This window comes from Peromyscus californicus, unplaced genomic scaffold (genome assembly GCF_007827085.1).
Source record: "Peromyscus californicus insignis strain IS unplaced genomic scaffold, ASM782708v3 Scaffold_2__1_contigs__length_46816999, whole genome shotgun sequence".
Classification (NCBI taxonomy): Eukaryota; Metazoa; Chordata; class Mammalia; order Rodentia; family Cricetidae; genus Peromyscus; species Peromyscus californicus.
The window spans coordinates 39587853-39600103 of record NW_026294540.1 but is presented as its reverse complement, the minus strand read 5'-3'; the positions used below and the strand labels follow the sequence as shown (position 1 = coordinate 39600103).

Below are 12251 nucleotides of genomic sequence, written 5' to 3'. Positions count from 1 at the left end.
TAACGGGACCTTTAGAGAAAAACAGAGCTAACAGACCTGGTGCCTTGAGAGGATCGTCTTCTCCCTCCAGCAAGGTTCCATGAGCCTTATCGGGCTCCATATGTGAGTCAGTCAGTGTCCCACTTACTGGCCTCAACTACTGGATTTCAAGATATGTATACACTTGAGTTTACCTTGAGAGCTGAAGCTGCGGCCAGGCTATCCCTAACAGCATAGAGCTGAAGCTGCGGCCAGGCTATCCCTAACAGCATAGAGCTGAAGCTGAGGCCAGGCTATCCCTAACAACATAGAGCTGAAGCTGAGGCCAGGCTATCCCTAACAGCATAGAGCTGAAGCTGTGGCCAGGCTATCCCTAACAGCATAGAGCTGAAGCTGTGGCCAGGCTATCCCTAACAGCATAGAGCTGAAGCTGTGGCCAGGCTATCCCTAACAGCATTGAGCTGAAGCTGAGGCCAGGCTATCCCTAACAGCGACCGCAAGATGTACAGCTCAGGTTGCAGCAATGTTGAGGTCTCCAAGACCTCACCTTCAACACCTGCACCTCCCTCCTCATTCGTCTGGTGCCCATAGTGGTCATCAAGCCGGCATCTCCCTAAAGGGCACACAAGTAAAGATATGCCTCAGAGGCTGGGGTGCAGCTCAGGACTGGAGTGTAAGGTCCTGGGTTCGATCCTCAAGACCTCCCCAAACAAGACATACCTCAAACGTCAATTATACTCTTTTTTTCTACCCTGATGGTGAAGTAGACTCCAACAACTCTGGACCTTGCTCACCAGGCAGTCAATGCCCCTCAGCCATGGAGTGTGTTCACTGTGAAATGACGTCACATCACTCTCCCCTCTGCTGGTATTGTGAACCCAAGAAAGTCGTCTTTAGTTCATGAAATAATACTTGGATCATTTTATGTCCATATACAGCAAAGGGTCTGGGATGCAGGAGGGAGGGAGAACAGAGGCCACTCCCAGATGGCAAAGCTCACTTACTGACGAAGAATCCTGGAAAAGGAGATTTTCTTTCCTCTTTCGACAGTGCTAGGGAATCAAACCAAGGACCTTGAGCACAGTAAGCATCCATTCTACCACCGAGCTCCATCCCCAGACGCTGGTTTTATGATGGAGTTTCCATACATGGCTGGGGTTGGGGAGGGGGGAGGTCTGACACTTGCACTTCTGCCTCAGCCTTCTGAGGGCTAGGATCACAGGCATGTGCCAGTCTCTAGCTGGGCTTTTGTTCTCTAAACTATACTGTGGAGAGGCTACACTGGCATTTGGACAAATAAGTAAATAATAATGACAGTTTGTAGCATTTTAGCGTCAGTCTCCAACAAAGCAGGGTGCTGGAAAACCAGTACTAACTTCCTGACTGTGAAGAACTGCCCTAATTAAGGACATCCTGTAGCTAGTCAACCCCCTTGCCCTCCTCTGCATACCTCACTCTCCCACAGCTGACTCCCTCCACATGACCCCTCCCTACTGCAGGACACCAATCAGAGTTCAGACTCAGGGCCAAGCACGGAGCACTTCTGGGCTCTGGTGCAAGCAAGATTTCTATAAAAAGACATTCAGAAAACAAGGAATAGATTGCCATTTTGCCTTTAATGGAAAAGTGGCCAACAGTTACAGTAAAAAAAAAAAAAAAAAAAAAAAAAAAAACAACTTCTAGTCAATCATTGTTTGAATTTTCAGAAATACACATCCACTTGAAAGCCAATAAAGTCATTATAAAAATAAACTCTCAATATGTTTTAAAGGGGAAAGGCCCAGTCTTTGTGGCTGCACAAATGTGTAGTAATATAGTAATAAAAGTCACCAGTCTGTCTGAGATGGGTCACCCCAGGGCGGAGGGGGCTTTTACTTTGGAGGACAGGGCCTGCCTGAAGCGCCTCTTCAGGTCCTGCATGTTGGGGGAGCGAGGCCGGGGGATGATGGAAGCTCTCCTCCGCTCCCCACTGAGGCTGTGCAGCTTGCTTACTTCTTTGCAGAGATGTTGGAACACGTCACAGACGTCTTCATAGTTTTCACTAGTGGAAATTTCAAGGAAAAGACTGCCCAGCTCACTGGCTAGCTGAAGACCATCGTGTGTCTGCACCTGCCGGGCATGCAGAAGGTCTCCTTTGTTGCCCACGATGACGACAGGGGCTTTTCCATCAGGGTGGACCTTCCGGATCTGCTGGTAAAGGGGCCGAATGGACTGGTAGCTCTCATAGTCTGTTATGGAATAGACCAGCAGAAAGCCCTCAGCCCACTGCACGCACTTGGACAGAGAATCCACTGTTGGGCTGGGGTTGTCTTGGGCCTGAGAAAGAACAAAATGGGACCTGATCAAAGGAAGCTCAAATGTGACACCGGAGTGACCCTTGAAGGAACACTGGTTGGATGGAGACATCGCTAAATGTCGTCAGGCTCTACCTAGCTTCTGCAAGAGGCTTTTGACAGACAAAGCCTCGGACCAATGCTCACCCTGGATTCCTTTTTGAGCTGGTTGGACTAACACTTCTAACCCCCCTGCTCGACAGGCAGTCTCCAGCGAACTCTGATGACTTAAGAATAATTACAGACCGGAATGGCTTAGTTTTCAGGGAACTAATTCATAACAAACAAAACTCTGGAAACAATCCAACATAAATATCTATTCCCAAGCCCATAAAAAATATTTTTAGCAGTCAACTTCTTGAGAACGTTACAGAAACGAATTCCTTTCTCTGCACTCTTCCACACGACCTCTCCTCCCTAGAAGGGCTGAGCAATTAATTAAGTTGCATTCCAGACTGATAGCCAAGAGGTTATCTGATTACAATTACTGGCTTGGAGAAATAGCCCCTAACATTTTTGGCAGCCCTGGCCAGAAAGCAGGCCCTTTTCCTCCAGAATCCAACCTACTGCTTGCTTCTTTAATGTGGTGCTGGGAATGGAACCCTGAACCTTCGAGCAAGCGCTTACTAACTACTGAGCTACATTCCCACCCGCCCCGCCCCCCCCCAGCTCCCCCACCCTCACCTCCGCAAAGCACCCCCCCTACCCCCGCCGGCTGTTGTTTTTAAATTGCTCCTGGTCTCTGAAAGTGTTGATACCTGCCTAAGCAGCCCAGGCAATGACGGTCAGCCAGGGCTGCAGAACAAGCCACAATCTTTAAAATAAATAAAGTAGTGTTTAAGAGCGAATCAGTTCTAATCAATCATGCCTTGGAGGGCATCCAGCATCCCGACCCTCAGCTCACCTGTGACAGACCGCCGATACCTACATCGAAATGCACATTAGACGTGCTGAGTGAGACATCTCACTCGGGACCCCGAGGCGATCACCTCAAAGTTAGATGCAGCTGCACCACACACCCTCGTGACAGTTCTTACCTGGATGCCTCCCGGAGTGTCCTGGATCTGCAGGGATAGCTGGTCCCCCTCCACATAGACGAGTCTCGAATACAGTTTGCCTGTACAACCAAGAGGAGTTTGCATTTGAGTTCCCACGCTCTGACCGGCAAACGAAAAAGGAGGGGAGAGAGAACAGACAGAACTCACGCCCAAAAGCCAAGGAACACGAAACCATTCTAACCTGTGTTGGGTTCGTAGTCGCCGATGAATCTCTTCGTTAAGAAGCGCACAATCATGGCTGAAAAATGAAGTAAGAACGTCAGCTGAAGAAGTGGGTCAAGGTGGTCGCCCTCACGGGAACGGCGCGCGTTCCCCCGGGTCCCCGGGACAAAGTGGCTACCCCGCGGAATGTGACGGATGAGACCGGAGCGACCCTCAGCAGCCGCCAACCCGGCCCAGAGCTCAGGAGTGGACTGCCAGAGAAAACAGGCGGGGGTCTTCCCGCATCCCTGCGGGTGGGGACCCCTGCTGTCTTTGGGCGGGCGCGCGCGCTCCCTTGCCCCACTCACCGCTTTTGCCCACTCGACCGGCGCCGAGCACCGCCAGTTTGATGTCCTTGGGCAGGAGGTAGTCGGAGGAAGACTCGGGAATGGGAGCCAGCAGAAAGTGCCCAGACATGGTTGGCGGACGCATGGGCGCGTCTCGCGACCGCGCTGCAGGATAGCCGGCTGGACAGGCGACAACACAGGGCGCCGGGATGCGGCGCGGCCAGCAGAGCTGTCCGGGCTCTCGGTTTTTAAAGAGCTCGGGGAGCGCGGTGGCCGCCTCTAGCGCCTCCTATTCCCCGCCCCTTCCTGGAGTGGTGGGGGCAGCGCGCGCGCAGGGGACTGTCACCCGCGGGCGGGCGCACCGCCGGGCTGCTCTGCTCGCCCAGTTGCGCGGGTCCCAGCCGGTGGAGTCCTGATGGTACCCGCCCCCGGAGCGGCCAACCTGGGCCACTAGCCTGGAGCGTGAACATGAAGGTGGAACTGGGCCACCAGAAAGGGCAAAAGCTGCAGCTGGCTGGATGTTCCTGGGACAGTGGGAAGAAGAGATCCAATTTTTGCGCCTTTGATTGTCAGAGTGCTGATGGATGAATTTGAGCTTCAGCACCCTGTAAATTGGGTGTGGTGGCACACCCAGTGGAGACAGGAGGGTCGGAAGGAAGTTCAAGGTCATCCTTGGTTACATCTAAGGTTTGAGTTCGAGGCCAGCTTGGCCTACATAAGACCCTGTCTCAAATATGCATACACACACACACACACACACACACACACACACACACACACACACACATATAATCTAAAAGGGTACTGAGGAGTGACATCACTGTGGAAAAGGCTAGGACCAGGGCAAGGGCCCTAATTTACTAAAAATCAAGGAAATTGCCGTCACTTACCTATAAACTCCCTCAGGGGACAGCTGTTGCCTACGGCTGGGCATCCAAACCCAGGCAGCCCCTGCTCTGCTGTCACAGAGTGAACTGACTGACTCACTCAAACTCAGGGCGCTTGATTCTGGCTGGATTCCCCGTGGTAAATACCAGCCTGTGCGCTTGGCTCCGGGATCTACTTCACTATTCAAACATTTCCTGGTAAGTATCTGGTGGAATTTAGGTTGGGGGTGTGAGGAGGAGGAAGTGGGCACAGGAAGATAAACATGGCTGGTTCTTGGATGCCGCCGTAACAAGGCAGAAGCCTTGCAATCTCCTGTGTAGTTCCGTGTCATCTACCCAACCACTAGACAGCCCTACCCTCTTTCACTCCCGTTCTCCATCCAGTCTTATCAGTTAGCTTGCACGGCATGGCCAACCACACAGAACCTAATGGCTCAGCGCAACATTCTCTTCTGTTCGTAATCTAGGCCAGGCTTGACAAGCTTGATGGAGCTCTCCGAGGCTGTAGCTGAGAACCTACGAGCCCTAGGGAAGCGTTAGGCTGGCTTGCTCCACCACTCACTCAGGCCTGGCAGCTAACTGCTGCCTCATCCAGGAAATTGGCAAGGCTTGTCCTCGAAGTGGCTGAGAGGGTGGAAGTGAGCAAGGCCTCTCTGGTGGCCCTAAGGCAGCAGCTATCACCTCTGGTGCATTCTGTCGGCCAAGGCAAACCTCGAGGCCATCGTGAATTCAAAAGATGGGGAAATCACGCTCCACCCCTTTAAGGACAGCAGCAAGCTGTAGTGGAAAGGGCTAGCGCGTAGGAAGTGACAGAGAATGGGGTCTGGTTTTGCTGTTGAAAATGCTAAAGGACGTGCTTCCGTATAGCAAGTCGCCCAAGCCAGGTCCGTGACTCCTCCTGATCACTCAGTCACATTACTGGCTAATTGCTGTTCCAGGATTTCTTCCGCTCACCTTTCTGGGTGTCTCCCTGCCTGCCCCCCTCCTCTTCTTTCTCAACTGAAGAACACAGAATGCTCCTCGTCAGCTGGAATAGATGGCATCTCCGCTTACTTGCCCTCCTCTTGCAGACACAGAGAAATCACTGCCAGCATTACCGCCTCCATCTCAGTTTCTGGGGACCCCTTTGGTAGCCTCGGTCTCAACTGTCATTACAGTTGGAGTGTTTGTTTGCTGTCCATTTCCACAGGGAAGGAGTCCTACCATGCAACTTTTCCCTCAGGAAGTGGGGATATCTAAAGGGGCAAGAAGCCCCCCAACACACACACACACACCATTTGGCTGACCATCTGAATGACTAGGTGGATGATGTATGCTGACTCCACCGTATGGAGCCAAAAGTCCCGTTTACATCTGCTGTTGATGCTCTTGGAAAAAGATGTCCCGAGAGATGCCTGCGATGAACTGCCATAGTTAAGCGGTATGGATTTTAATCTTTTCACGAGGTGGTCATCTTCCACTAACTTTCAGTTTAATTGGAGAGATGTGAAGCAGGGCTTCCCTCCCTAAGTGGAGGAAAATCCTGGGCACCAAGACTACGAGACCCGTTTAAGGAGCCATGAGGACCTGCTGCTGTCCAGAGCCTGTTGGGAAGCTCTGTGGATCCTGGGCTGTTGTCTCGTGGAGTCTCTGGGCCTTTCCTTGATGGACCGAGACGATTTCTGTAGCATCAATTCCCCACCCAAACAGAGACGGAGAGGGGGACCACCTTGCTTTGCCTCTGTAACTACGAAATTAGACAGTGCTTGGGGTGGGGACATAGGTCGGTGGCAGAGCATTTGCCCAGCACACCCTAGGGCTTGGGTTCTACCCTTAGCACAGCATGTAGCACTCAGGAAATGAAGGCAGCAGGATCATAAATTCAAGGCTATCCTTGACTCCATAGTAAGTTAGAGGCCATCCTGGGCTATATGAGACCCTATCTAAAAGAAAAACTATCCATTATATCTTTTTTTTTCTTCCGGAACTGAGGACCGAACCCAGGGCCTTGTGCTTGCTAGGCAAGCGCTCTACAACTGAGCTAAATCCCCAACCCCAAAGATTTATTTATTTATTATGTATACAGAGTTCTGCCTGCATGTGTCCCTGCAGGCCAGAAGAGGGCACCAGATCTCATTACAAGTGGTTGTGAGTCACCATGTGGTTGCTGGGAATTTGAACTCGGGACCTCTGGACCTCTAGAAGAGCAGTCGGTGCTCTTAACCACTGAGCCATCTCTCCAGCCCCATTATATCTTAATAGCAAGAGCAGAAAAGATGAAACAAAGGAGAGCGATCCAAACAGCTGGCAAAGGATGGGATGGCCATGACCCGCCATGACAGCCATGACTGACGTGGTGATCATGATTCCTCCTGGATAGAGACTATTAACACCATGAAAAATGAACACAGAGAATGTCAGTTGAGCAGGGGCCAATGACATCCATCACAAACTCCCTTAGGCAAAAATGCAGACTGTCCAAACTGTCACCTCACTCCTTTTACTGTTTTCCACCCCTCAGTTTAAGGCAGTGGTTCTCAACCTTCCTAACGCTGTGACCCTTTAATACAGTTCCTCATGTTGTGGTGACCCCCAGCCATAAAACTACTTTGTTCCTACTTCATAACTGTAATATTACTACTGCTATGAATTATAATGTAAATATCTGATATGCAGGATATCTGATATGTGACTCCTGTGAAAGGGCCTTTCGACTTGCTAAGGGGGTCGCGACCCACGGGTTGAGAACCACTGGCTTAAGGTCATTCAATGAGGAAAATTCCACAGCCTGTTCTCTGCCTTGCCCTGTGGTAATTATGTTTCCATTTGCATTTACAGTGCGCCTTGCTAGGAAGAACTTGAAGTGTCTCCATTCTCCTTGGGAAAGCTCTTCACATTTACAGATACACAAAATAAGCTGACCCTTTGGCGAAGACAGTGAGCCACCAAGCTGAAGAATTATAAATAGGCTCTCTTGAATCGAGGCCGCCTGGGCTCTATTTTGTTTCATACTCGTATCTAGAGTTATGTAAAACTGGTAACAGCTTTCAGCCAATGTAACACAGGCATGCTGAATGCTTTTTAGAAAGATAATAGGAATGCGTGGGTTAAACACCACACAAATCTGTGGGTGTCTACAATGAACATGAAGGGCGGAATCTGCAAATAGCAAATATCAGATTGGGCAAGTTATTAACTCTTTACCAGCCAAATGAGAACTGACTGGCGGCGGCGGCTGCGGCGTCTGAGTGGAGGTGAAGCCCCTGGAAAAGAAAACCGGTTGGCGCTGCCAAGTAACAGGGAGATAAAAAAAATTAATCTGAAAAAAGCCTCTAAATGTGTTAATTAGCAAGATTTTGGCAACCTCCGAGGATAGTTACATCAGCATGGAGGAGGTGGGGGCCAGATGTGTAGTGGGCAACCAGGAAATTTAGCTACAGAAGGGACCAGCAAGGCACGGGAAGGACTTGCTCGCCTGCAAGCTTCCCAGGCCTGTAGGCTGAAGTCAAGGAAGAAGCAAGGGACACGATGCCGGAGACCCGAACACTCAGTGAGCACACGAGGGCAGAAAGCTGCAGGCAGCACCCCACTTCTGTCCAACCTCTGCCCTCTGACTGCACACCCAATAACTATGGGAGGCGGGCAGCCAGGAACAAGAGCCCTGCCACCAACTGCCCTTCGTGTCCTCCTTCACATTGCTAGTGCCCTCTGGCTTGTTCACATAAGTACTTGTCTATCTTCCAGGTTGTCACCATGCAGAGCAGGGCTGTGTGGCACTGTCTTCTTTGGCCTCCTTCCACAGCAGTAAGTGTTCCTGACCCTAACAAGAAGCTGTAAATAATTCCGTGGATTAAAAACTCAGACTTCCCAACAAAAAGATATATTGGGTCATAAGTACTATAAAGAATAAAGGCACAAAAATGATAAAGGAGTTTGCTATTTTTATAGGCCATTAAAAGGTGGTCTGACAAAAATCCGGGCAGAGGTTGACTATGGAAAGGGGACAAACCGCAGGCATCTCTGTAGGACAAGCTTTCCAGCAAAGGAAACACCGAGCACAGAAGCTTTGAACAAGTGTGTGCCTGGCATAGAAAGGCACAGCGAGGTGGGGAAACCAAACCAGGCCCTGGGCTAGGAGTCACACGAGGAAAGGTCAGGAAGCCACAGCTCGGGTGGAGGGAAACCAAACCAGGCCCTGGGCTAGGAGTCACATGAGGAAAGGTCAGGAAGCCACAGCTCGGGTGGAGGGTTTTGTGGGCCAGGGTCACTGTCAGGATATGAATGATATTCAAAGCCATGAAACCTGCAGAATTAAGGTACTTCAATAATGGTCAGAAAGGCCGCCCCAAACTGCAAAGATAAAAGGAAACAGAATCCAAACTCAGTAACATCACATTTTCTCCTGCTAAATTTACAAACTCTTAATAACTGATACTGGTAAAAGCCCTTAAGGGAAAGCTTTTTTTTTTTCTTTTCAGAACAGGGTTTCTTTGTGCATCCCTGGTTGTCCTGGAATTAGCTCTATAGATCAGCCTGGTCTCGAACTCAAGAGAGATCTGCCTGCCCCTGCCTCCCCAGTGATGGTATTGAATTAAAGGCATCAGCCACAACACCCTGGCTTTGTGTGTGTGTGTGTGTGTGTGTGTGTGTGTGTGTGTGTAGCACACATGTGCAGTACACAAAGTGGCCAGAAGAGGGTATTGGATCCCCTGGAACTAGACCTACGAATGGTCCTGAGCCACCATGTGCTCTGGCCAGTCAGTGCTCTGACCACTGAACCATCTCTCTAGTCCCCTTGTTTTTCACTTGCCAAAATAATTCAAGCATCAGCAAATCACATTCTTTTATCCAGAATTGTGAAGAAGCCTAAGGAGAGTGCACATATTCATAGGTAGGCCATTTGTGTTTTAGAAAATTCTTGTGCTGTACACCAAATGAAAAGAATTTTCTGAATAGGTGCCCTTAATAATGGCCCTAATCCAGTGGTTCTCAACCTCTGGGTCACGACCCCCCTGTGAGTTGCATGTCAGATATTTCTGATTCATAACAGTAGCAAAGAAGCAATGTTATGGTTGGGTGTCACCCCACACGAGGACCCGTATTGGAGGGCTGCAGCGTCAGGAATGTTGAGAGCCGCTGCCCATCCCTTCTGCTGGTAGTTGTTCCTTTCCCGTCAGCTTCATTACCCTCCCCAAATGGAGGCTTCTCCTCAGGTCAGGGTAAATCATAAATCAGACTGTAAGTACACAAGAGCCTTTCGGAATCCTTCATTCCGGCCCCTGTGCCATGTGACTGTCAAGGCAACAGAGGGTGAAGACAAGGTTTTCTGGCAAAGAACAAACACTGCCCTACGTCTCCAGAACTTTCCACATCACAGGAGGATCTAACAATGCCAAATGTTCATGAGCAAAGTGTTGACCAGACTTCAGAGAAACACTAGTTTTATAAAGCACAGCAGAAAGTAAGACCAAACATAGAGAGATTAAGAGTCCCCAGTTTGGCCAGGTGGTGGCACACACCTTTAATCTCAACACTCAAGAGGCAGATCTGTTTAAATTCGAGATCAGCCTGGCCTACAAAGTGGATTCCAGGACAGCCAGGGCTACACAGAGAAACCGTCTCAAAAAAAAAAAAAAAAAAAAAAAAAAAGTCCTGTCTTTTTGAGACAAGGTTTCTTTGTAGCTTTGGTGCCTGTCCTGGATCTCACTCTGTGGACCAGGCTGGCCTCAGACTCAGAGATCTCCTGGCTCTGCTTCCCGAGTGCTGGGATTAAAGGCATGCGCCACCACCATCCAGCCCCAGTCTGTTATTTTTACAGGATAATGGTTTTTTGTTTTGTTTTGTTTTGTTTTTTGAGACAGGGTTTCTCTGTGTAGCTTTGCGCCTCTCCTGGAACTCACTTGGTAGCCCAGGCTGGCCTCAAACTCACAGAGATCCGCCTGGCTCTGCCTCCCGAGTGCTGGGATTAAAGGCGTGCACCACCACTGCCCGGCTAGGATAATGTTTTTTTTCTTTTAAGATTTATTTATTATGTATAGTGTTCTGCTTGCACACCAGAAGAGGGCACCAGATCTCATTACAGATGGTTGTGAGCCACCATGTGGTTGCCGGGAATTGAACTTCGGACTTCTGAAAGAGCAGCCAGTGCTCTTAACCTCTGAGCCATCTCTCCAGCCCTCCCAGTCTGTTATTTTTAAAAGACCACCCACTCATACATATTAGCTAAGGAAGTCTAGCCTCCACACAGCAGTCAAGCTGTAGTGAAGGCCATTTTGGTGTGACACAGTGTCAAGGCTCAGCTCTGCCAGACTCTTGCAGTTTACTTACACATGAAACATGGCAGTCTTCAAATCTCAAAGCTGTCCATGAGGATGAAATAGCATACCCTAACAGATCGTCAAGAACGTTAGTACTACTGTCAAAACAAGAAAAAGGCAGATGACAGCAACTTTTCAGAGGATGGTGGCCTGACAGGAAATGGTCCAGTCTCTGCCTTGCTCAGAGCTGCCAACCTGCGTTGCTAGCATGTAGATGGCCACAACCTGGAGCACTGCACCTTTACTTAACAGTAAACACAGCAACCAAGAACTCCATAGGTCGGGTGGTGGTGGCGCACGCCTTTAATCCCAGCACTCGGGAGGCAGAGCCAGGAGGATCTCTGTGAGTTCGAGGCCAGCCTGGTCTACAGAGTGAGATCCAGGAAAGGCTCCAAAACTACACAGAGAAACCCTGTCTCGAAAAACCAAAAAACCAAACACCTACTACAGGGCTCTGGATAAACCGTTATCTTTTGTGTTCCCACTACAGGAACCAAAGCCGTGGTTGAAAGAGGAAATGTTTGAGAACTCGAGTTTTTGTTTGGGGACAGGGCGTCACTATGCAGCCCTGGCTAGCCTTGGACTTAAAGTGATCTGCCTGCTTCTGTGTCACAGGAATTCAGCAGTCACTGTATCCTGGGTAGATATTAGAGTGGACAGCTATTCTTTAGAAGTACTTTGACCTTGAAGAATCCTTATGGAAAACAGTGACTGTTTTCCCCGATTTGTAGAACTGTTTTACTGAAGGAGCATTGCAGCCATCCCAAGACTGCACATAAACTTCATCTTGGAGTGCCTTCTCTCTTCACCCACCCATGCTGCACAGCGCACCCCGTAAGGTATGCAGGCGCCGCAGCAGCCAGCTGGGAACTGGATTTCAGTGTTTTGTTTAGATATGGATGCTGGGAGCTATTCTGCACTCAGAGAACAGTCAGCAGCTGACAGCCCAAGGGCTCAGAAGTTTCTTAACAGAAACTGGCACTCTGCTGAAAAGCTCAAGAAAAACAAGCCCCCAAGTGTGACTCAGCACCCATGAGCCCAGGAGAAAAGCACCACAAGACCAGAGCAGAACCCTGTTTCCCAAGGCAGTAACCCTAGCTGTTGCTGGAACTAACCACTTGCTCTTAAAAACCATCACTATGGGTTGAAGGTATAAATAATGCAGACAGAATCCCCACAACTAGGAACTGGGGTCCTCAGACAAGATGGA

General features: G+C 49.7%; 1 protein-coding gene and 1 long non-coding RNA gene across 2 annotated transcripts; one reads left to right on the top strand and one right to left on the bottom strand.

The window, feature by feature from the left end:
- Nucleotides 1-1643: 1643 nt before the first annotated feature.
- Nucleotides 1644-4117, bottom strand: Rasl11a (RAS like family 11 member A). Its single transcript, XM_052754509.1, has 4 exons — nucleotides 3880-4117; nucleotides 3552-3608; nucleotides 3350-3429; nucleotides 1644-2295 (listed from the first exon to the last, which is right to left on the bottom strand). The coding sequence occupies exons 1-4, from the start codon at nucleotides 4001-4003 to the stop codon at nucleotides 1828-1830; spliced, it is 729 nt and encodes a 242-aa protein (XP_052610469.1). The 5' UTR covers nucleotides 4004-4117; the 3' UTR covers nucleotides 1644-1827.
- Nucleotides 4118-4278: 161 nt separating this feature from the next.
- Nucleotides 4279-10275, top strand: LOC128120466 (uncharacterized). The gene is made up of 3 exons (XR_008221878.1): nucleotides 4279-4943; nucleotides 5935-6165; nucleotides 7563-10275. It is a non-coding gene; the product is annotated as an uncharacterized LOC128120466 (long non-coding RNA).
- The last annotated feature ends 1976 nt before the right edge of the window (nucleotides 10276-12251 follow it).